The sequence below is a fragment of the Centropristis striata genome, chromosome 1 (assembly GCF_030273125.1).
Source record: "Centropristis striata isolate RG_2023a ecotype Rhode Island chromosome 1, C.striata_1.0, whole genome shotgun sequence".
Classification (NCBI taxonomy): Eukaryota; Metazoa; Chordata; class Actinopteri; order Perciformes; family Serranidae; genus Centropristis; species Centropristis striata.
Genome location: NC_081517.1, coordinates 32,093,505 through 32,118,240, shown reverse-complemented (window position 1 = coordinate 32,118,240; position 24,736 = coordinate 32,093,505). Strand labels below are relative to the sequence as shown.

At 38.6% G+C, this 24,736-nt stretch overlaps 1 protein-coding gene across 1 annotated transcript in view; it reads right to left on the bottom strand.

The window, feature by feature from the left end:
- Nucleotides 1-3,814: 3,814 nt before the first annotated feature.
- Nucleotides 3,815-24,736, bottom strand: part of si:dkey-92j12.5 (multiple PDZ domain protein) — a 45,656-nt gene continuing 24,734 nt past the window's right edge. The window contains exons 22-44 of the mRNA XM_059336653.1: nt 22,634-22,825; nt 21,866-22,043; nt 19,577-19,687; nt 19,094-19,159; nt 18,584-18,652; nt 18,005-18,104; nt 16,615-16,823; nt 16,086-16,177; nt 15,855-15,969; nt 15,210-15,302; nt 13,552-13,626; nt 13,132-13,461; nt 12,868-12,951; nt 11,718-11,911; nt 9,868-10,015; nt 9,676-9,747; nt 9,347-9,443; nt 8,898-8,941; nt 8,467-8,589; nt 7,520-7,624; nt 6,906-7,009; nt 5,947-6,070; nt 3,815-4,624 (exon numbers count right to left, since the gene is read on the bottom strand). Of these exons, the coding sequence (XP_059192636.1) occupies nt 4,478-4,624; nt 5,947-6,070; nt 6,906-7,009; nt 7,520-7,624; nt 8,467-8,589; nt 8,898-8,941; nt 9,347-9,443; nt 9,676-9,747; nt 9,868-10,015; nt 11,718-11,911; nt 12,868-12,951; nt 13,132-13,461; nt 13,552-13,626; nt 15,210-15,302; nt 15,855-15,969; nt 16,086-16,177; nt 16,615-16,823; nt 18,005-18,104; nt 18,584-18,652; nt 19,094-19,159; nt 19,577-19,687; nt 21,866-22,043; nt 22,634-22,825 (2,872 nt within the window). The 3' untranslated portion in view covers nt 3,815-4,477. The remainder of the gene's footprint in view (nt 4,625-5,946; nt 6,071-6,905; nt 7,010-7,519; nt 7,625-8,466; nt 8,590-8,897; nt 8,942-9,346; nt 9,444-9,675; nt 9,748-9,867; nt 10,016-11,717; nt 11,912-12,867; nt 12,952-13,131; nt 13,462-13,551; nt 13,627-15,209; nt 15,303-15,854; nt 15,970-16,085; nt 16,178-16,614; nt 16,824-18,004; nt 18,105-18,583; nt 18,653-19,093; nt 19,160-19,576; nt 19,688-21,865; nt 22,044-22,633; nt 22,826-24,736) is intronic.

Below are 24,736 nucleotides of genomic sequence, written 5' to 3'. Positions count from 1 at the left end.
CAACAGTAAAGACTGCATCAATAATTATGAACCAATAATAGGCTATAAAATGCATTACTCCTAAATAGGCCATTCTGCATAATGTCCTCTTGTACGTCTGGTGCTTTAGGTTGATTTTGTATTGCATTTCTACTCTTTTACTTAAAGTCTCTCTCAGATATGTTTAAAAGCATATGAAAAATACCCTGCTAAGATAAACATTTAGCTAACACTGTTTTCCCACATTAAAAGTAAAACTAACTAACTAAACCTAGAAAAGCATCAGCATTGCCCTGGTCGATCCGACATCCAGACCTGTATAAGTATATATCAGACTTTTTATGCAGCTTTATCACGTCGCACCCTGGTCAGTTAATTGCAATTAAGCCACTTCAAAACTTGGGGTACTTACCTCTGTAGCCAATTAGCAGTCATCCAGACGCAGTTCCTGAAGAAAATGATGAATTTTGCTAAGATTTGTGTACTCCAGATGGTATTATTAATACAGACGTGAATGAGTTTGGTTTTCCAACATATCTGGGACTTCCACAACAGGAAGCAAGAAGCAGCAGCAGGGGTTATTTCCACCAGTTAAAGATGATAACTTTTGTTCTTTGGCTTTGTTTGTATGAATGCATCTCTGACACTGTGTGTCATGGATAAGATTAAACACTAGACTGTAACGTCTACTGTACATCCATGGGCAAGAAATGAAAAGCATGATGTTCTCTGATGTTCAGTGTTCTGCGCAGACCAACAGCACCTGCCACAAACTAATTAAGGTAACAAAGTTAGGTGTTTTTAGCTTAGCCAACTGCCGGAAATGCCTTAGCTAACGTAGTGGTTGGAGAACTGCGACCCCTATTGGTCGAGGGAGGAGTCAGCAGTCAATAGGCCTCACTCACCAACTGTTCTTAAGAAGAAATAGCTTCTTAAAACCAACTTAAAACCACACACACAAAAAAAGGGTTTTGTGCCTGAACTACTGAACTCACTGTAGAATCTCATCTTTTGTTCATGGGACGTACTCCCTACCAGGAGAGGTACCTGAGCATAAGCCTCAGAAAAATATTGTGGGTGTCAGACTGGAGAAAGACTGTGTTCCCTAAGGACTGAGGCTGAACTCTTACTCCAGAGGCCCGGGGTTCATTTCTGTGGTACTTGCCTCAGAAGAACAAAATCCAAATAAGAAAACTTCGGTGAATGTCAAGATCTTCGTGAAAACTGCTTCAGTGGGTCTTAAGAAGAAACGTCCTCTTTAGAATGGGTGGTAAATTAGTGTTGTTTAGAACAAGACATTTCAAAGCGACCAACACGTACACTTAACTACACTTAAGTTCTAAGTAACTGTCAATTACAAGGCTGTAGATGTGCTCTAAATTATACCCTCATTTATTGTCTATTTTACTTTAAATGGGACCATAATTTGTGCATCTCCGACTTTAGTAGAGGGAAAAAACTCTCTCTAGCGACAAAGTTTACACAGATACAAGCCAGTATAATCAAGGTCAGAGGTTTCAGGGAGCTTAAACATAAGAAAACCACATTTTTTAGTAGAAAATGTCATTTGAGTACCTCTCCCACCACTGCTTCTCCTGTTGTCACTCTCAGTGTGTGATTTAGTGCTGCCCTGTCATTCCATGATATACTGCGTGACACACACTTGACTAAACCTGAGTGATCCTGAATATGTATTCATGTTTGACAAAGATGGAAAGAAAGAGCAAGTGAGAGAGACAAAGAGCATAACCAAGACAATAAAACACCCCCAAGGCAAAATCCAATACACTGGTTTGAAAATAGATGCAAAGATATGCAAAAAATGCAAAAAAATTCTTGCATCTATCCTTAAAAATGTGACTGCAGGCACAGACGTCCTCGTTTAACAGTTCAGGAATCTCAGATTTGTCTCAAAAATACTTATTTTCTTTCTGGTCTGCATCTGTGGGATTTGAAAGTCAAACAATGTGATATCCACCAGCTTATCCTACTCAGTATTATCCCAGAGAGACATCACAAAGCATCAAGGAAGATTTTTGTGTTGTTGTCATCCCTTATTAAAATACGACCATACTTAAGGTGATTGTTTGACTAAGACAGTAAACACAGAGGTAAATCAGGAAGTGAGTACACAGAACAATACTATACAAAGTTTTGCATACAAAACTCTAACAAATAAACATTTAATAAGATCAATTACATTCTATTCAGTTATACAATGTTACACAATCCCAAACACACATGTACAGTGGCTCTGAGGACTAGTGACAAAAAAAATGAATGACTGAGTGAAGAAAACAAATATCACAGTATAAATAAATTCATATAAAACAAATACAAGCTTTCTAAATAAAGATTGTACATTGCACTATAACAATACTTTCTAAAATACAGCTGATCAAGTCATAGATTATGAAAACAGTAATAAATAATAAATCTTCAAATAAATCGCACATAATCGCTGATATTTAAAGTATTAAAGATATGTAAAGTACATTGATTATTCAAGCAACCATGACAAACTTTTAATGAGTATGAGAATGAGGAATAAAAGTAAAACAGTCTGTCCTACAACCTTATTGCCATACAAAAGATTGGCAGAAGCACTTGGCATGTTTTGGGCCTTAGGAGTTCATCACAGTAGTTAACTCTGAATGAGCAGAAGGAGTAAATACGTGTGACATTGTGTCTTCTTGAGAGATGCTTCTACTGCATTCATATGCACGGTCGGCAGATTCAGAGATTTTGGGATGGTAATTTATTCATGAGTGTGTTTACATGGGCAATGATGCATATCATTGCATAACTATATTATAAATACATGGATGGGATAACTACGACACAATATATCTTCATCAGTTGGGACACTGCTGTATTGGCTTATTAAATATACACTTTGCTTGCTTTTGTTTCTATGAGCATCGAATCTAAGGTAACTTTAAAGGGGACGTATCATGAAAAACTCACTTTTTCAGTGCTTGTGCGTATAAATTCTGGTATCTGGAGTGCCCACAAATCCATAAACTGTGAAATAAGACAACCCAAACTGTTTTTTTGTGGGCTGCCTGGATGAAAAAAAAAATGGAATTCAACAAGCCATTTAGGCTGTGTTAAGACTTGGTTTTAAAATGGGCCTTGGGCGATCAGCTTACAATTGGACAGATGAGACACATCACCGCTTACACTGACACTTGTGTTCTGATTTCGTTACTACCTACGCCACTTCCACTAGGAGGTGAAATTGCACATTTATTACGTCAGATAACAACAACAACAACTCAGGTCAATAGTTGCTATCTTGCTAGCAATACCCTCGAAATGGACATGAAGTACATCAGTGCTCCTCTCCATTTTTACGACTGTTTGGCGCACTGTCACTGTCATCAAAACGACGGCCCACACGGCCTGCATTGATGACGTATTTTCCTGTAACTTGTTGCGTACGCATCAGGATGGTCCGTTATATATTTTGTTAAATGGGTTCTAGACCACCTGGGCAATGGTTTGAGTGATCCGATCACAATGCATCTTGGACCCTGTTTACACTTGTATTTAACACTGACCACTTGTGATCCGATCACCAAAGGTGTTTTTTAAAACCAAGTGTAAACGGGGTCTTTGACTCTCCTTCCTATGTCACATCCAGGCTCATTAGCCCCACCCACCCCCCCAACCCCCTGAGAATCTGAGAACCTCCACCCACCACTTGAGAGCTACAGTTATTGCTTAAGGATCTGTAAATATGATGTCATGTTCTTGTTGTAATTGGAGCAACTCAGAACATGTGCCGCCCCACTCTGCCTCTGATTGGCCTACCTTTATAATCATACCCTAATTTTAACTAATCACGCTCCCCAGGCCTAACTCATGTGAGAGTTTTACACAACATGGATCCTTTCTAGCCAAAGCCAACACTACTTTCAAAATGTGTGTATATTTTAGCTGCGAGCCAATCAGGGCAGGCTGGGCTTTTTAAGGAGTGTCTTAAAGAGACAGGTGATAATACGGAGCGTTTCAGACAGAGGTAGAATACAGGTATTTTCTAGACAGACAGTATGATAAAAACAACATCATTTTTTAACATTAAAGCCTGTGGACGTGTTCCAGTAGAAATCCATGATGCAAATATGAACTTGAAAATGAGCAGAATATGTCCCCTTTAAAATATGTCCTCTGTTTGTGTGAATACAGAGTCTTATGATAGGAATATGAAGTTTCATATAACAAAAAAACATTAGTTCTCATAATAACTAACAGGTATATGAGTTTATATTGGAAAAAGTGTGGTTATTAACCCAGCTGCAGTTAGAGGTAGCTTCCCTATATAAAATTTAGATTAATGTACACAAACGGTATTGTTCTTCTTATGATTTTAAACAAAACTATGACTATGTGGACTTTCAGCTTCTTAGGTCTGTGCGAGGCAGTGCTACGGGAGGCAGCTACATTATTTTATCAACTACTTTGCAGAGACATATTGTCAATAGCACACAATGTCTCATGAGAGTACCGTTAGGACTACGGTCCCCTTGGTCTTCTTCAGGATATCCACAGCTTCAGCGTGAGTCACTCCCTCCAGACAATGTCCATTCACAGCAATGATCTGATCTCCACGTTTCAGCCTGCCGTCCTCTATGGCCGCCCCCTGCAGAGTACAAAGACTTGTCTTTCAACATGCACAGAGCATAAGCTGTTCATTACAAATAGACAGCACCATATTGTAAAAACTAATCTTAGTGTTTTAAATGATACTGGATTATGGAATAACAATAGCATTATTACTGTACAATTAATGAGTGTAAAGCATTTAACCAATGTGAAACAGTTCATGATAGTTTCTTAAGTTACAGCCTGTGGTGGAAGAAGTATTAAAATATTTTACTTAACTAAAATTAGTAACACAGTAAAGTGTACAAATACTCTGTTAGAAGTGTGTCATGGGACGGATTTAATGTCAAGATTATCTTGGCAAAATAATTCCAATTCATCCAATAAAATAAAATAAAATCCTTAAAATCGTCTAAATATGTTTCAACTCCTAAAATGGCACTAAAACATACTGGAATTACTTTTTTCCCACATTGATACAACACAATGTGTGTACAATATAAAGTCATGGAAAAAAAATATTAGACCACCCTTTTTTCACCAGTTTTCTTCAATTTCTTGTTCATTTTAATGCCTGGTACAACTAAAGGTACATTTGTAGCTCATAAGAGTTTAATTTAAGAGCTGATATCTAGCCATTTTCCATAGTTTTCTTGATAATGATTTTGGTTATTATCAAGAAAACCACGGAAAACTGCTAGATATCAACTCTTAAATTAAACTCTTGTGAGCTATTTTTGTTTGTATCATTATATTATATATTATATCCAAACAATTGTAACTTTAGTTGTACCAGGCATAAAATAAAATAAAATAAAACGAAAAAGAAAACAATGGTCTAATCATTTTATCATGACTGTATCTATCTAAATGCTCATCCTTCGACCATGGAGACAGGCTAAGGGTTTTCAAATGAAATAAGTGGGCGTACCCTTGTGGCAATTCAAAATAAATGAGGAAATCAATATGGGATTGTATGTTAGCAAGCTAGACAGAATTAACAAAATTATTAGCTTGAAGACAAATTTGATGTAGTAGAAAGTGCAATATTAACCTTTGAACTGTGGAGGAGTAGAATAAAATTGAAATAGTGAAGAAAATCACAACTACTTTAAAGTTAGTACTTGAATATGTGTACTTAGTTACTTTCCACCTCTGGCTACAGTATATTTATATTAGGGACACACTCACCAGCTCTTGACCTTAAGCTTTTTGCAGTTTTTCCACCATTTGTGTGCTTGTCTCTTACTGTACAGTATAAACTAGACTTTACACCGCCAGTATAATTGAACACCATACTACCATGATCCTGGACCAGGACCCCCATGAAAGATTTCTCCCTGGAGGACGTTCTCTCACCTTGTTGAAGACAGTTTTGATGTAGATCGGCAGGTCTCCATGAGGACTGCTGAACCCTCCTACGATGCTGAAGCCCAGGCCTGAGGAGCCTCTCTCCAGAGTGATGGTCTTATATGTGCGAGCACTGCGGGAATAAGATGCACAACAGAGGAGGTGTGTTGCTGGCCATGTGTGTGTGTGTGTGTGTGTGTGTGTGTGTGTGTAAACGTATCCCATCTCGCTAGGACAGAAAATGTGTGATAAAAGAGGTGAATGTTTAATGTACTGTAAGTAAATGTGATGAATCCCAGAAGAGTTTTGTTTTTCAGAACTTTAAATGCACAGTTTCTCACCCTCTGTCAACTTTCTTCTGCAAGAAATACAGTAAATTCAGGCTGCAAGGTCGCCCATAAAGTCGGAATAATTTTGTTTTCAGACACAGTCCTCTGTTAATTGTTAATGTTTGGAAGAAATTGATTATTAAAGTTTTGAGGAGATATACACTTTATCTGTCAATAATAGATCACATTGTCACAATCATTTTGTGGAAGGAGGTGAAAAATATTTGAATCCAACTTTATGGGCGATCGTGTAATCGCTTTTTAAAATAAATTGTCATTTACTTGATGAAAATTTAATTTACCATAAGTTTTACAGTTTCTTTAAATGTATTATTGAGTTTCACAAGCTGCCAAAAAACATGTATCACAATGTTATAAACAACATAGAAAATTGGCCTTTGGCATTGACTTAAATTGAAACAACCAATTTAGACAAAGAAAATAAAAAAAATATAATGTACAATGTCAATGACAGTTGATTCTGTCTAAAAGCACAATGCTTCTCACACAGTGGCTTTCTCATTAGTGTAAGGGGACCCAGGGTCTGCCTTTGTCCTTATTCTGTGAATAAACCAGGGGGGAGCCAAAGTATGCTCATAAAGTACACCAACAGGAGACTGTCAGGAAACTGATACTTACCAGAGGTTGTTGTGAGAGCAGGGCAGGCTGCTGGGCTGGCCTGTCGCCCGCACATGCACATTATTGTTGTCCTTTGTGCTGCACCCACCAGACCCCGCTGCCACCTAAATACACACACAAACGCACCTAATCTGATCTCCTGCTGCTGTACTATCACCATCATGTCTGCCCTAGTATTAATACAACGGAGTAAGACAAAATCTCTTGATATTTTTTCTTTTTATACACAATGTTCCTGTCAGAAACGACTGAAATCCAGCTCCTTGCAAATACCTCTTTTTCTCTCTTACACAAAAATCTTTGCAGAGGCTTATTAACATGAAGACAAACAGTGTGAGATCAGTGCCAGACACGCCATTGTCTTAAAATTGCAGTATAGTGTTCACATGCAAAATACTGCTAATGAGCGGTAGACTGAAACAATCTATTTTTAAGTCCTTGTTGAAGACTGTTCTTATGTACTTAATTATGTCTAGGTGAGTTGTATTAAAGTAATAATGACCTAGAGAAAGTTGGTGATGGTTCATTGAACAAAAACTTGCTGACATTATTGCAACTTTTACTGCCTCGCAGGCATTACACATTAATCACTGTATGTCTCTCGGTGACATTACCTGCAGACTGATGGTTCCGCTGGCTTTCTTCAGCAGGACTCCAGCTTGGACATGAGTCATTCCCTCCATGGACACATCATTGATACTGAGAATCCTGTCTCCTGTCTGATTGACACATACAAAATTGTACTTCTCTATTTGCGAGGGCATTTTTATTGACTTACGAAACAGTCATTCCCTGGAGAAATACCCAAATTAGACCAACCTTTTTTTTCCCTTTGTAAGAATTTATAAAGACCCTTCTTTCTATTTGGGGCTTTCAGTAGGCTACTTATCCAAATCTACAATTGGGATGGCCTCTAAATAGAATGAATGTATTTCATCATTATTATCTTTATTGTCTATACTATACATTTTGTGTTTTGCACAGTATGTCTAATAAGGTGTTACATAGATATTTAACTGGACAAAGACAGCATTGTTGAAACATTGATCTGAATCTGATTCTGCAGACTGATAAATATGCCTCAAAGCAGACATAAATAACAGAGTAATTTCATTTAAATGATTAGTTGCAAGGAGAATTAGACATTAGATGAAGAGATGTCTTCTAATAGAGAGATTTATTCCAATATAATGAAACTACAGGACACTTTTCTTGTGGTGCTCAGAGACACTGCTGTTGACATCTTCAAATGTATTTTCTGGCACTTTGAGCACCACAAGCTGAGTGCCATCTAGTTCCATTATATTCAAGAGATGGCAGACACCTCTACTTCTGATATCTCCAACACTCTGCAACTCACAGCAAACAACAAAGATTGATAAGTAGAACCTACAGGTATGAGGGAAAAAATATATTCTTGACTTTGTCCCTTTAATCCTTGTGGGGACAGACTTTTTATCAGGAGGTGGAGGTGCGTCACGACAATAACAGCTCTGTCCCCACAGCGTTGTTGATGAATGCATAATACACACACAGGCACATATACATCGGCGCTCCCCACCTGTAATTGCTGCGTTTTGGCAGCCAGTCCATTGGTATCCATGGCAGCAATAAAAAGAGGTACGTTGTCATGGGGACTGCCCACTCCTCCTGCTACACTGATACCCAGGGAGTCACATGGACCCTGTGGTGAAACACACACACACACACACACACACACACACACACAGATAGTTAGACAATACTGATGAATCACATGGCAGAGATAAACACCTAATCTTATGTGAGACTCGTGTACAGCCAGGTAAGAAGACAACATGTATATATATATATATTTTGGAGTTCCTCGTTTGAAAAAAAAAGAACAAAAGCTCTCAGTGTTCACAATAAAATGCAGACTTTCAGAAAATATACAGAAAAACATTGAAAGCCAGTGTCTCCAAGACAGTATAGGCCCATTAATAACAACAACAATTTATTATTATGCCTTACCTTTTCTAATATTACTTTCCTGGTGTCTGGGTACTCTTCAAATGCTGTGGGAGGGGAAAGGCAGGGCAAGTTTATTTATATGGCGCATTTCAGCAAGAAGGTAATTCAAAGTTCTTCACAAGAAACATCAAAGTGCAAGAGAAACACACCATTAAAGGACATTTAAATACAATTTAAAACAGTTGCTAAAGAGCCAAGAGAATGGAGCATAAAAACAAGCTAAAATAGAATGGCAATAATAAAATACTAGAATGAAGTTATGGTGCAGTGTAAGAATAATCATTTGATTTACTAAAAGGCAGCGGCAAACATAAAAGTCTTCAGTCTTGAGAAGGAGATATTTGTTTGCATAATGAGCTTGAAGATGCTAACAACCATGTTTGCACTCAAAGTAAAGTGGGACAGTATATATAGCAAATAGATGCTTTCACAAGACAAGGACAACTCACAGAAGCTTTCTGTCTTGTTATCTGTCTCCCTCTGGTGGCCGAAGGTAACATCACATCCACTTGAGGGGGTAAGGGTGGAACAGTCGGACTCTTCGCTCTGGATAAAACATAACTTAAAGTACTCCTAGGTTCACAAAGTGCTACTGTTAAAATAGTGCAAAAGAGTAACAGCTGAGCTACAGACAACATTAAAGTTACTGAGATTATTTCGTCTTGACTCTGTAAAATCATAGCTAAATAAAAGAAAAAGGTCAATTCAACACCGTATAACATCATATATGTTTATTTTTCTTTGATAGTCTGTCGTGGATTAGACACAGGCAGCTTACCTGGCTCTGCTGTGGGTACTGCATCCCAGCTTTAAAACGAGCCACCTCCAGATGGACTGATCCGCTGCAACTCTGAGAACAAAAGTGATACATATCTTACATTAGATGATTAATCTGTAAACTAAAAAAAAGTATAACCATACCACTAATGCCTTTTTACACTTTGTATGTCTATGTGTGACTGTATCCGACCTGTAGGAGCTTGAGTGCATGTTCCTGCGATGCTGCACGGACGTCCTCCCCGTTGATTGACAGGATCTGATCACCTGGCAACAACCTGCCATCTGAATCCGCTACGCCTCCTCTGATGATATCTGACACAAAGATGCCCGTGTCATTACTGTTGAAAGAAAACAGAGGTCAAAAACTGTGTCTGTTCCACGCTTATGGACTGAATTATATGACCTGTAAGCCTGCTGTTTAGCATAATGTCACACTTGATTGTGCAAATTATGTATCTATCACAATTTTTTTTAACTGATCCATGCTGCTACAAAGTCCCTGACCTTTAACTGGGTAAAGAATTCAAAAGTCATCAGCACTCTCCTTTCCTGACACTTAAAGGAAGTTTACTTTTACAGTTATCACCAAAGACATTTCATTTTTATATAAACCCTTGACAAAACATTTGAAGACTCTAAAGTGTGTTGAATAATTCTTTCTTACTCTTTGAGATGTGCCAATTAATAAAAGAGCAAAAATAACTGCACGTCTTTTTCAAAAATACCTTGAAAGAAATCATCTTCAAAAGTCTATAAAAGTAAATACCACCTGGCACTACATCTAAAAGAAAAATAAACTGAAATATGAATTTGATTATGAATTTTTTATTTGTTATGTCCTTATCAAATGAAGGCAGATGAACCGAGTTTCAAAGTCTGTTTTTCGATTTAAAAATGAAGAATAGCAATTAGTTTACCTTAAGAGGTCTTAAGAAGTCTGTGGTTAAGTTAAACTAACATATCCACCCAAAACAACTTTCAGGGTTCAGAGGTTTATCAATACATGCACATAGAATTTAAGTGATGGAATATTGAAAAATGTTCTTTTTGACAGAAACATTAACATGAACTCTTCCTGCTTAAGTCCAATTATTGTTGACTATAAAAACATTTCTTCAAGCAAACTTCAAGCAATTCTGCCCTGATGGAAAGTGCAAATGTTAACTGACTAATGAATCAAGTCAATTCAATCTTCTAACAAAAAGTGGATTCTGGTTAAATTTGAGGTAAGAAACAGCTTCCCATACATTTGTTGAATCACTTGCTTTTTTCATTATGTGGCATCATTGATTGATTATTGAACAGACCAACTGGGCACAAAGTGTCAGGGGCCACACCTGGCACTCAAAGAGACAGGTACCAACCAGGTAGAGACTCAAAATTAGCAAAAAGAAACTAAAACTACAAAGAGATGCCAAACAGCCTCAAAGAGACTCAATACGACTTTTTAAAGGGCCAAACGACCACAGAGACACAAAACAACTAAAACGGGTCACAAAACAACTAAAAAGAGACTCAAAAGGACTACAAAGAGCAACAACTACAAAAAGGGAAAAAAAACAACCACAGACAAGAAATAAATACAAAAATAAATTAAACTAAAAACAGATATAAAATTACTACAGTGTTTTTCTTCATGTATGTGCCCAGGGGCCCATTGTCTTATAACCAGTCCATGAGTGGCATTATTCTGCAATGCACTGCCTTTATATCTCGCCTATTTGACTTCTTTACATGCATATGTGTATATGAAGACGTCACACTGTTTGCTGATGTCACTATCAACTTCTTTCATTAGTTTGGCTTACAGTTGCCTGGTATTTTCTTGCTGTTTGCTTTCCAAACTTTTATCTAATAGTAAAACTAGCCTTGCAGGACCCAGGCTGCCTCTAGCAGCATCTAGAATTTAAACTAAAATGTTCCATGTCATTTAACCAACAATAGAGTAAAATTTGGTCAGACATGCATAAACGTGAAGATACAAAATAACTTCATGATGATGTTCCTCATATTTAAAACAACATTATGACTATACTGGACCTCTTCCCCACGGTGATGAACCCCATTCCCTCTCCAGGACGGGGCCTCAGCTCTAGGCTGAAGACGTCCCACAGGTCCTCCTCCCTGTAGGCCTCCTGGTGCCTGAAGACGCACAGCTGAACACGCTGCGTGGTGAGTCGCAGCACGCCAATGGCCTCATCGTGAGTGGCCTGTCGCAGGTCAATACCGTTTACCTGGGGGGAAGTGAGAGAGGTGTAAGCCAGGAATAATTATATTTATATATCACGAACAGCAACTTGAATTTTACCGCAACTAATGACAAGGAGCCCGTTATTATTATTATTATTATTATTAATGGCTACATTGAGGGCCACGGCTTGAATCTACACGCTTGTTATTGCTTTGGACCATAAGAACCATTGTCATTTCACCACCACATTGTTTTATTTCTGTACCTCTTAAAAGCATGATGTAGGTAAGGTTATGTTTCAGCTAATTTAATTTAATATTTTAAATTTAATATATTTAATTTAATTTAATAAACAAGCACATCTGCAGACAGTACAATATCTTACCTTTCAATTTCATTTTGACCTGTTATAAGCTTTTGGTTAAAACACTTTTTTTGTGTAACCCTAACCCTTCCCCTACCTAAGCAGGCGGGTTTTAATCATAGACTGTATAAAGGTTTTAATACAACAATATTATGTCACATTTTGCCAAGGGACTGAAGGTTAAAACTGGCCCATAATGCTGTAAAAAAAAAAAAAAAGTTAAACTCTATCCATGAAATAATTGTGACAATTTATTATTGACAGATAAAGCGTATATACTTCTCAAAACTGTATTTATCAATCTCTTCCAAACACATCATAAGGAAACATTAAACAAAATGAAACAAAATTATTCCAGCTTTATCAGTGACCGTGTAAACAAAGACATTATAGATTTAACATTTATAATATTTTCTAACAGTATAAGAAAGTGGAGATACATAGCATTCACTGGAAAGTAATCAAATAAAGATACAATTTTAAATTTGAAGTTTTTTGTTTTTTTTTGCTATACGTGTTATGATATAACTTTAATGGAATGCCATCCAACCACAACATATTTGGATGAACACTAAAACCTGTCACTGTTCAGTCAAGTGAATTGATTATGGCATGTTAGTGTGTATACTAAATACCTCTAATATCTGGTCTCCAGCCTGCAGCCTTCCATCTCTCTGTGCTGCTCCTCCAGCATTTACTTCATGGATTATTACTGCCCCCTGGTGGAAAATAACAGAAAACACCATCCAATCCAGCACAATTTATCATTGACAATGCCTGTTCAGATGCATTGCATTGTAAAGAAAATCTACACAAACCAATACTGCCTAATTTAGTGAGGTAAATATTATTAAGGATTGTTAAAGTTATAATTTATATGCGTTATTGGCTGCTCTCACCAGCAGAGTGTCACATCCTCCTACAATGCTGAGTCCCAGGCCTACATTTCCTTTGCTAAACTCTATGTGTGTTTCCCTTCCAGCCATGACTGGGCTGTTCAGTGGGTCAGAGGTTGTGGGTGCCGATCCTGGCCAATCAGACTCCTCAGTGGGAGAGATCTGCATGGGGCTGAGTGATGAAGAGGAGGAGACAGGAAGAACAGCAGGAGAGAGAGAGCCAGAGTAGGAAACAGATGTCGAGAGAGGTAGAGAAGAAGAGGAGGAGAGAGTCTTGGAGCGGATGATGGAGAGTTTGACAGTGACCCGATGTTTGAGAATCAAACTGGACACCTGAATACAGAGAAGACAGGCAAGTCATAAATCATTCAATCAGCTTGACCTTGTGTGTGTGTGTGTGTGTGTGTGTGTGTGTGTGTGTACCTTGTCAACTGACAGTCCTGCCACAGGTTCATCACCCACCGCTATGATTCTGTCTCCAACCTTTATTCTGCCGTCCTACACCCAGACAAAACCATGAATAAAAAATGGAAGATAAGCAAAATATGTATGAAAGCATATGCAACAGAAGGATGGAAAGGAAATGAGATTAAAAATCAAATACACCCTCTGGACAAATAACTGTTGCCTGGGGCCCTACATGAAAGCTTATTAGTACATGACGACATCATTTTAAAACATGGCAAGCATCACCTCAAGGTTACTACAGTTTAAATATTACAAGAAATATAAAGAGCATGGAGCCGTCACATTATAGTTTACAGCTGCAGTAACATGGTGCTCATTTGCACCTTTTTCTTTGATAGATTAATGATTGCCAAAGTTACAGTCAGGCCAGTGAGGCTTGATAAATGCTAAAATCTGATGAAATTATGTGCAACCTGTGTGCTGTAAATAAATAAACAAAAACAGAATGTATCAAATTCAGAATTCAGTGTATATAAAAAGTTAACAATTTATCAGTTTGAACACAAAATATATTTTCTTCATGCAATGTTTAATTGAATAAGTCACAATTGAATAATAAAAACAATTGGTTTTTATTTTTTATTTTATTTTTGTATGTTTTAGACAACATCCCAACTCTTTTGTATAAAGATAATAATCTTTGAGTTAAAAAAGCAGGTTGTTTTTAAAATGTATTTTTGGACACAAAAATATGGCTATAACATCACACTTGACACCGAGTCAAAAAGAAGAAAATGTAAATGTAAATGACAGTTGTCAGGGACTAAAACCACTCTGTTAATCTTTACAAATCTAGACATGATAGTCTAACAATGTAATAATCAGTGCTGAAAAAAAAAGTGAACAGTGAATTTGCAACCTTAAAATTGAAAGTCAAATCATATTGTGGATTGAGATCATTAAATTCAGTGCTGACCTATGGTGCTGACACAGGTTTATCATGTCCTGATGAAAATGCCTGTGGTGCGTGCATAGGCCCATATATGTGCATGTGCATTAACGTGCATACCCTTAGGTGTCCCAGTTTGTGCGTTTGAAGATATCCTCGCCTTAGTAATCTACCCTTACCATTACAACAGTAGCTAGTATAATTTATTATTTATTTGTATAATTAACCAACTTGTAACAAGTCATGGACACACTGAGGTGAAGTTTTGGAGTAATGACCAAATAAGCAGTGGAGCAGGATGCAAAACCAGCCGCCTATGAGTAAAATATAACGTCTTAATCTACACACTCTTGTCACAGCATGGGAAAACATTTTGCTATCGCCAGATAGGTAACAGATTTGTACGGCTCATGTTCTTTTTGATGGGTATGATGGGAATTAGCAAGCTAGCTTGCTAACTAAGTAACTAGCCTTCCGCTCATTAGCTAACTAGCTTGCTACACTGATGACAGTGAGGCCAATGCCCTTAGGAGACTACTTTGCCAGGAGGAGAGGAGACAAAAGTGCTAGCTAGCTAACTAGCTAGCCGTCTGTCTATAGAGCTGCCAATATGCTTGATAGCCCCATTGACATGTGTTGTCACCATGATAACTATAAGTAATTGCCATTTTCAAATGTACCAGCCAATTCTATAGTGATGATGATGCTACTGGTGATTTCACACCTTACTGGCAGTGCCGTGTTGGATCAGGGACCTGACCACCGGTCCTTCCTTGGACTCCCCCTCTGACAGGCAAAGGCCAAGATCTACGTGATCCTGGATGCAGATTTGAAAAAAGAAAACAAACTCTTACTTTAAATGGTAAATGGACCTGCATTTATATCGTGTTTTTCTAATCGCTTTGCAACTACTCAAAGCGCATTACACTACAGACTTCGCTCATTCACCCATTCATACTCACATTCATACTGGGGGCAGAGGCTACCCTAAACGGTGCCACCTGTTACCGTTGGGAATTCATTCACACAGCGATGAACGCAGCATTGGGAGCCATTTGGGGTTTAGTATCTTGCCCAAGTATACTTCGACATGTATGGTCAGGGATTGAACCACCAACCTTCCAATCGGTGGGTGACCACTCTACCAACTGAGCCACAGCCGCCCCCGTTTTTAAACCATGAGTTAGTTAAGCAAATAACTAATATCATATTACAATGATGTAAGGTCATTGTATTTCCTCGAGCATTAAGGCTGTATTTTGCTACAGTAAGAGTCTGTCATCACTCAACCGGTTTGCTTGAGCTGTTAGAAATGTGTAGCTGGAAGCATGACAATGGTTAATGCCAAGATTTACTCAAGGTTTTGCACCTGAGGTAGGATGATGTGCTGCATGTTTCCCGATAATCCTCCAAGCTCTGCAGAGTCTGTGTCTTCGCATTCTGTTGTGGATCCTTGTGTCGTTTGACCCGGAGCTGCTTTATTCCTAGTAAAATAAAACCAAATCTGGTGTTTTTCCTAAGCTGGTGATCAAACACCTATATTCTATTAAGTTAAAGTTTGGGAGAAAAGGCAACGCAAGAAAATCACTCAGCGTGTTACCTGATGAGAATAATCTTGACTTTAGACGGAGTGTTATTGATGATTGTGGAGGCATTTTGGTGACTCCGGCCGTATAAGATCTGACCGTTGATCTGGAAGAAAAATCATGTTGTGCACTCCTCAGCAATATTTTCCTTTATCCCATCCTCCTCCACATGAATCTGTCTTGCTGCCATCTTCTTCTGACTCCCTTCCCCCCTCTCAGCTGTCAGCCTTTCCTCTACCTCAATTTTCCTTATCATCTTTATGACACGGTTGCTCATTGCGAGTATCCAGCCCAGCACCAACCATCCTTCAAATGGTAATTTGTCTGATAAATCTACAGTGCCGGCACTCAAAGATTTCTACTCATCCATGCCTCCTACCCACAACCCACTGCTCTCTTTCTGCTGCTCTCAATTTTGACTCTGATATTTTGTCTCTCTCTAGGACTCCGACCCTTCTCGCCCCCCTAAAAACTCTCCCATCTGTTAAACTCAACCCTCCTGACTGATTGTCCCTGACTGTTCCCATTCACTTCCCTCCTTACCTCCAGGAGCTCGTCTCCAACCCGTATCCTCCCATCTAAACCAGCAGGCCCTTGAGGGTCTATATCTGCCACGTGGACACTCATGCGGGCCCTGGAACCATCCTTGTTCCCTGAGAGGCTGATTCCCAGGCCGTGAGCCGCAGGGTCCTTCTCCAGCTCAATCATATGGAGCTTCCCAGACAGGCTGCCATAACGCTGAAGCATTTTTTCTAGGAGAGACAAGAGTTAACAAGAGGGGGGAGGATATGATGGGTAAGTTTTAAAAAAAAAAAGCTACATGTTATGACTGACAAATCATGTAGAGAGCAGGCATAACACCCTAAAGGAGTTTGTGATGCCACAGTTGGTCTGCCTGTATGTCAAAATCTATGTGTACTTACTTGTGCACATAAATATTTGTGTGACAAACATTTACATTTGTGTGAATGAGCATGAACAAATAGACTCCTTCCAAGGTACCCTGTGGAGTTTCTGTCCTCTAGTAGCGTTATGGATCAGTATTTGTATGAGTGGGTCCCTAATTTGTTTGGTTGTGTCCATTTAACTGAATTTTTTGTTGCAGACTGAGCTTTTTTTTAAAGACTGAGCTGTAAAATAACAATCTGTTTTTGACCTTTGCAACTTTATTTTTTTGGTGTCTTGTAAACCCAAGAGGCTAACTTGTGTTCATGACAGGAAAATAAGAAATCAATCAACACAAGGACACTTGCACTCATATGAGCACCGTATAGGATCTATAGGAGGCAGTAATATGCAGACAAAGACAGTGAAGAAGATATGGATATGAATATAAGAAATGCAAGTTGCAAACTTTTAGAATAATCATTTTTCATAAGGAAAGAAATGTATTCAACGCATTTGTTAGAGCTCGAGGATATAAACAATGCAATTTGATGAGTAACACTAAATGTAAACAGAAATGCTGTTTGTCTATGAGAAAAACTCCACGAGGCACTCTTTATACTATAAGTGCATAAAGCAGCAAACAAAAGAATGCATAAAACTTGAAAAAGATTTTTTGTGCCAAAGAAGAGACTGAAGAGCTCAGTTCTCATCTGAAAAACTAAAAACCCATTCAAATCAATGAGAGAAGCAGCCCCTAAAGACACTGTCAAGAAAAAAAGTTCTTTAGGCTTTTGCATTCTTAGCTTATAATTTGCTCACACAGTAAGGCTCCTGGTTTCCTTTAAATGATGGACCTTTAAAGGGAAATTTCAGAGACTTTTACAAGAGTATCACAGCTTTTTCTGTTTTAATGGAAGTGTATAGCACAAAGTCTCTGTGGCCAGATGGCATCACGTGACCTGCACTGTGTGAAGGTGGCCACTCAACTAAAACTTTAAAGCATCCCTTTGTAAGTCTGTGTGACGGCTTTACGATGAAGACTTACTCCTGCCAGTGTCACCTTTATCTTCAGCTGCTGCCGTGATTGGTGTTGGGACACTTATGGGGCTTCTCCGATCCGTTCTATCGGATGTCGGCGAAGGCACCTTGGGAGAAGTTTTGCATTATTGAACAGGCAGAGTTGGAGATGCCTCAGGGGTCCTTCAGGCATGAGTTGGACTACCCCTGAGGCTTGTTCAGTGTGCTTGATGTAGCAGTGGGAAAAACTGACGAACAGGATGAATTAATGAACACAGTTTTAATGTCAGCTAAAAATAACATGAAAGATGACCAGAATCATGCATTATTTTATAACCAACTTACAAGTGCATGGAAAAATAACTTCAAAAGAATGCACCGTCTATTTAGAGAGTTATGCATCTGCACCAAAGAGAAAAACAAAGGGTTTAAACAAACAAGGTAGCTGCAAGGGACTTTGAACTACAAGGGTTCTATCTACAAATATGCACGTTAATTACGTTTTTGGAAGTTGGCTTAGTGCAAATGCTAATGCAAGGCTGCTTTTAAGATGCTGTATACCCATGATAGCACATGTAAACACATACACACACAACAATGGACCAACCTTAAAGGGGGTAGGAGTGAAGGGGTTTGTAGGAGACAGACTAAGGAACAGACTGGGAGTCTCTGTTTCCTACGATCACGAGGGGAAACACAGATATAGTCCTGTACACATCATCATCACCAAAAAAGCATTCTACCTCTAGATAAACCCTTAAAGCTGCATCATTCTTTTTGAACACTATGTAGGTGTCAATGACTCATCAATCTGTATATAATATAGTGTATACATAACGTTGTCTATACACTACAGCCATACAATGCCAAACATCAGTAACTGTGTGGGAACAAAAACTGAGAAAAATGATTTCACAGCTCGTCATCTGTTCCAATAAAATCTAAAGTAGCAGTCACAACCTTTAAAAAACACAAAAAAGTAGCTATTGCTTTTTTTCTTTGTAGTGCAACACACAATATATATATTCAGTGCATGTCATCATCTCAAAGCTGGAGTTAATTTTACACTTTTTAAAAGAGAAAACAGCAGTGTGCTGCTCAAAGTATCTTGTGTTACCTTGCTGCAGTGTGAGTTAGACTGCGTTGCTGGAGTCAGTCTCTCATGGTTGGCAAGCATAGGGGACTGTGGGCGAAACGCAAGATGCAGAAAAGGCAGATGAATATCTATACGACTATGAAACGTACTGCAGATGCTTCAAATGATGCATCCAATATGTCACGTATCCAGTATATGCTGGATATGTTTCCAGTCAGATAAGTTGGTATGCTTTGTGTCCAGAGGACATCATATTGTAATGCTGCAAACTCCCACGCACAACATCGCTCAAACTTCTGATGGAGTTGTCCAACAGAATATATGCTGCACCTTTTTCTTTGTATCTGCAGTATTGACAAGCAGTGGGGAAAGAATTGGGAGGCTTGAGGGACTTAAAGGCTACACAATGTAATGTATGCATACCTGAATATACTGTACAGTGCACAGTGTATTCTGAACCAGGAGATATGTGCTATTTTGTGGGTGTTTTCTGAGATGCTGTACCTGAGGTCTGTCTAGTCCAGACTGGACTAGGAAGAGAACAGAGTCTCCAGCCCTGCGGATGGCCTCCACCGCCTGTTCATGGCTGGCATCTCTTAGGTCCACACCACACACCTTGGTCAAATCAACACACAGCACATTTTAAACAAAAAAACATTCAGCTAATGTCATTACCTGAAAAAATATTACAATGAGGTTGCTGTTCATAAATTTGCAAGAGTGCAAGATACATATATTAACCCATTGACGCCGGGAAAGCATTACCGCATTTCTACCATTGAAACCGGGAGTGCTGTTGCATCACTCTACCATTAAGGCCGGGACAGCGAATATGTCATTTTGTAGTATTTCTATTTTTTTCCACCTATTTTCGGTCTCTTGGCAAATGAAATGCATCGGAATCATGATCAGAATACATGCGGGAGTGTCGCAATGCAACATTGGACTTTTCCAGAACTTTGAAATCATGACGGAAGACGACTATAGCGGAGGAGCTCAGCAGTAAGTGACAGAAGCGATCTGATGAAAACAGCGCAGATGATTTAATTGCTGATCCGGACTTTGAACCCTCGGAACCAATTGACAGGGATTTATGGATGAGGAACATGTTTTTAGACGACATATTTTCACCGAAGAACAGACAGATTTGTGGCCATCTGGAGATAATAATAACATTATTAATAATATATTAATATTGATAATAATAATAATTGATTGAGATGATGATATAAGAAATCATGACTGTTTATGTCTTATATTACTTTATAAGTCGTTGAGTACCCTGAAAAGTGCAATATATAAAATGCATTATTATTATCATCATTATTATTATTATTATTATTATGATATATATATTTTTTTATTACAGTAGGGTAATGAGAACTATGTCTATTTCTTCCAATGGTCATATCTTGTTTGCATCTTGCTAATGGGCATGTATTAGTATTATGCATAGGATTTTTTATTCAGACTGATTTTTTAAAAAACTTTATTGAAGGTTTGGACAAATAAACTTCTCAACTTCTCATGAAAGTCACGGATATAAGCTCTCAAATACTTTTTTAATTTCATTTCTATCTGCTACAGAGGCTGAAGAATCTTATAGGCCCATAGGTTTTCCAGGCATGTTTTTCCAGGCGTTTTAGGCCTTAATGGGTTAAAGAGACAGGTACCTTGGTTGAAACAAGATTTGCATAAAGTGCATAAAGTGGACTGAATACAGGAAGAGCTCCAAGTCATGTTTCCGTCAACAAATTTCCATGCGCATTTTGAAGATTCGTAGCTTGATGGAAATACCAACATTCATTAAAACTTTCGAAATCGCGAATAAAAGTTTTTTACGCTTGCTTGACGTGGTTCTGACATAGCAAAGTTTTAACTCATATGACTGACACATGAAATGAAATAACAATTTTAATAAGTTAACCAAATGAATCCAATTCCTGAAGACTACTCTCTGTTTTTCGTGGTTGGCCAACATTTTTGTTGTTCTTCTCTCTCGTGTAATCTCCCTTTTTCTGTTTTCTCTCTCACACAATCTGCACTTCTTCCACTGTTTACTGAAAACTTTAATAGCCCCTATTTAAATTATTATGTCCTAAAAGGTGTAAAAATCATGAATAGCTGAGTTCAAAACTATTTTCCTAATGAAATGTCTTGTGAGCAAGCCCATGACTGAGTGAATGCAAGGCGGGGTTAAAACAAACAATGTGCCAATGAGCAACTTTCAATGGAATGACTGAAAGTAAATGTCCGGAGCTGCTGTCCACTCTTTGCCCGATGATGCAATCTTCAAGCGACAGGGATTGAGATGGAAGAATGGGTGGTGTGCTAGCTAGCTAATTCTCGTCTCATTTGTTGTGTGAAAAACTGTGTGTGTGTGGCCTTGAAGGAGGTACAATTGCAATGCATTGTGCAACGTATAATAACAATAAAGCTGAACATAGAGCTACAGTAGATAAGGGGTTGGAGTATACACTATAACATACAGTTTACATTACCATAACACATTACCATCCAATCATACACTGTGCATGCAACACAGACAATACCATAATGTTGCACATGCAGCCATAATCACACAAAGTATACATTATATAGTTTATGAACACCTGCTCATACAACAAACACATTTTTCCATTTTCCCCACTTTTCAGTCTTTTCACACACGCACACACACACACACACACACACACACACACACACACACACACACAAACACACACACACCTTCCTGCAATTTATAATAAGTGTGTTCTTGCCTTTCTCTACAATGCACACACACTCACATACCTCCAGTATCCTGTCTCCAGTCCGGAGGGTGCCATTATGTGCTGCCGGGCTGTCGGGGCTGATGTGCTTGATGAAGACTCCCCTCATCATCTCTCCACTGCTCAGTCTGCGGCCCATGCCTCTGCCTCCCATTATGCTGATACCCAGGGACTGGCCCGGCGCTCGAGTCAGCTGCACACTGGAGGAACACAAAGCAGGATACAAGGAAGATCCACACATAATGTAGAGCTGAAAATCCTTCTTACAGTATGGGTACAGTGATGATGAATGCATGTCCTCTGTATGCCTGACGAGGACCTACTTGGTTTGAAACATGACTGCAAAAATGCACAAGAAGGGGAATTAATCCAATGGGCGTGCTTTTTTTCATGCCTATCAGTCCCTATCCGCTGCTCAGGGCTGCGGATAGCGTTTCAAAGATTAAGTCAAAACAATAGAATATTATACCTGCCAGGGTGAGACACACAAAAGCTGGTCTTTGCATGCAGTGCGGCTTATGTGATTTATCCAAGCTGGATGCAGTCATAAATGCGATAAATACAGGTTGTGAAAGTAGTCGGTTTCTCCAGGCCTAAGAAATATGATCGTGTTGAGTCTGCGCTGTGCTGCTCTACCCCTGCTGTGAACATAACCTGAGCACACTAGGATTTTGTTAAGCCTTTTCTGGCAGAGAGAGGATAAAGGGCATCATGGGCAGAAAATGGAAAATCTGAATATAATTTACTGGCAAGAAAAGGACATTGATACTTACATCACTGATTGACTAACCTTCTAGGTTGATCCCAAGAATTTGTGGTATGAGAATGAATGTTCTCCTTTCCCTCTTCTTTGCCATCCACCTTTATCTCCAGCTGCGGCACTTTCCCATCTGCGCTGCTCTTGTCCTTTTTCTCCTCCACTATCACTCCATCTTCTTTTCCCTCCTCCTTTTTATTGTGTGGTAAAGATTTTGAAAGCCAACTGATGAAAAAAAACATGCAAACAAAATAATACTGTGTTAGGGTACAGACTGTTCTCCGTCACTGTTTGATCTTTGAAAAATAAAGCACTGTGATTCATATATAACCCACCTAAGCGAAATACAGGAACTGCAGTGTATTATTACCCACACTGACATTTGCTCTCAAGCAGTGGCTTGTAGTGACCACAATTAATTATGTTGGAAAAAAAAAAGAAGGAAGTCATAACTTTAAAAGTACTTATTTTCAGAAAAAACCTGATCTTTTTTCTTAACTAAACCAAGTAGTTTTTGCCTTAACCGAACCAAGTAGTTCTGCTTCACAACATTAAAAAAGAATGCTAGCATGTTCAAAACACACCATGCATATATGTTTCCGTAAGAAACCATGTGAACTGCTAAATTATGGTCGCTGCAGTGTGTGATGTTGAATGGGAAACCTGATGATTATGATCAGTTTTTTAAAAATCATTTTTCTCAAGGGTCTAATTACTTCACAATCAATTCAGTTCACAATCATTTTGTTAACTGATTAATTGTTGTAGTCAATTATCAAGTCATTTATTTCCAGCCTTTCAGTTGTGAGGATTTGCTGTTTTTCTCAGTTTTCTGTCATTGAAAACCAAATGTAACCGAGTTTTAGAGTAGTGGAGGGAAATAAAATAAAATTAATCACTTTTAGGAAATGTTAACAAGTATTTTTTTTACAGTTAAAATTAAATTATCAAAAAATCTGTACATGAATTCTTACTGAAAAAAAAGCGATTTGCCGCCATCACTCTGTAAGTTAAATAGTATTCCAGTACATCATACAAGCAGAACAACTAGAGATAACAAGGTATCTTGGTGTACTTTGTTATTTCTTGAAGTCCTGACACACTGTGACATTTGGCCAATAGCGATTTATATTGGCAGGCCTTGAGAAGATACACTATTTGTGCAAATAGACCTGAAAATACACATTTTCTGCCAGCGAGGTCACAGTAAGGTAGTGTCTTTGTGCGTGTGTGTGTGTGTGTGTGTGTGAACATATATATATACACACACACAGTATATATACAAAGTATCTCTGTGTATATATACTGTATATGTGTATGTGTGTGTCAGTGTGAAAAAAAAGCGGCGAGTAGGAGAGAATTTTTCATGAATATATTTAACGGTGGAGGGCTGTAATAAGCCCATGGAGGTGAGTGATAGTGGTGCTATCTGCGCAGCAGGAGCCTGTAGCCAGTTAAGTTACAGAAGAGGGCAGAACAAATGGTTCCACCAGGGCTGAAAAAGAGCAGCCAGGAGAGGGTGGATAGGACCAAGGCAGGGAGGATGGGGAAAATGAGGTAAAGAGAAAAAGACCAGAGAGAGGGAGAGAGATGAGGGACAGATGTAGACACAAAGAGTCAAGGGAGAAGTCTAGCAGAGAAAGAGACAAAGACAACGTATTGAAAGATAAGAGTGAAGAAAAGGCTGCAGAGAGAAATGGGAGTGAGGGAGGGAGGAGAAAGGCAGCGGCAAGAAGATGGAGCGAAAGCAGGGATAGACAGAAGCGAAACAATTCATTTTCGCTGACAGTCAGCACTGAGATCCATAAGCGAACAGCTAAATATAACTCAGAGATTCAACATTCAGAGAAGCTTTTGCCTTTACCACACAGAAGAATGGAGAAGAGAAAATACGGACTGGAAGAGACTCAAAAGAGCCGTTTGCATACTGAAACACATTGTTTCCTTCAGGGATATGGTTAATTAAAGTGTCAGATAATAACTCAGATCATTAGTGTGACTTAAGCTGCTGGGGAACTGTAATGTGTGATGTGTTACAGTTATAAAACCCAGACAGCTATAAAAATCAAAAGCCTAAGGTTCACACATAGAATCCACAACAGGCAGAATGTACAGAATGTATTTCACAGTCTGAAT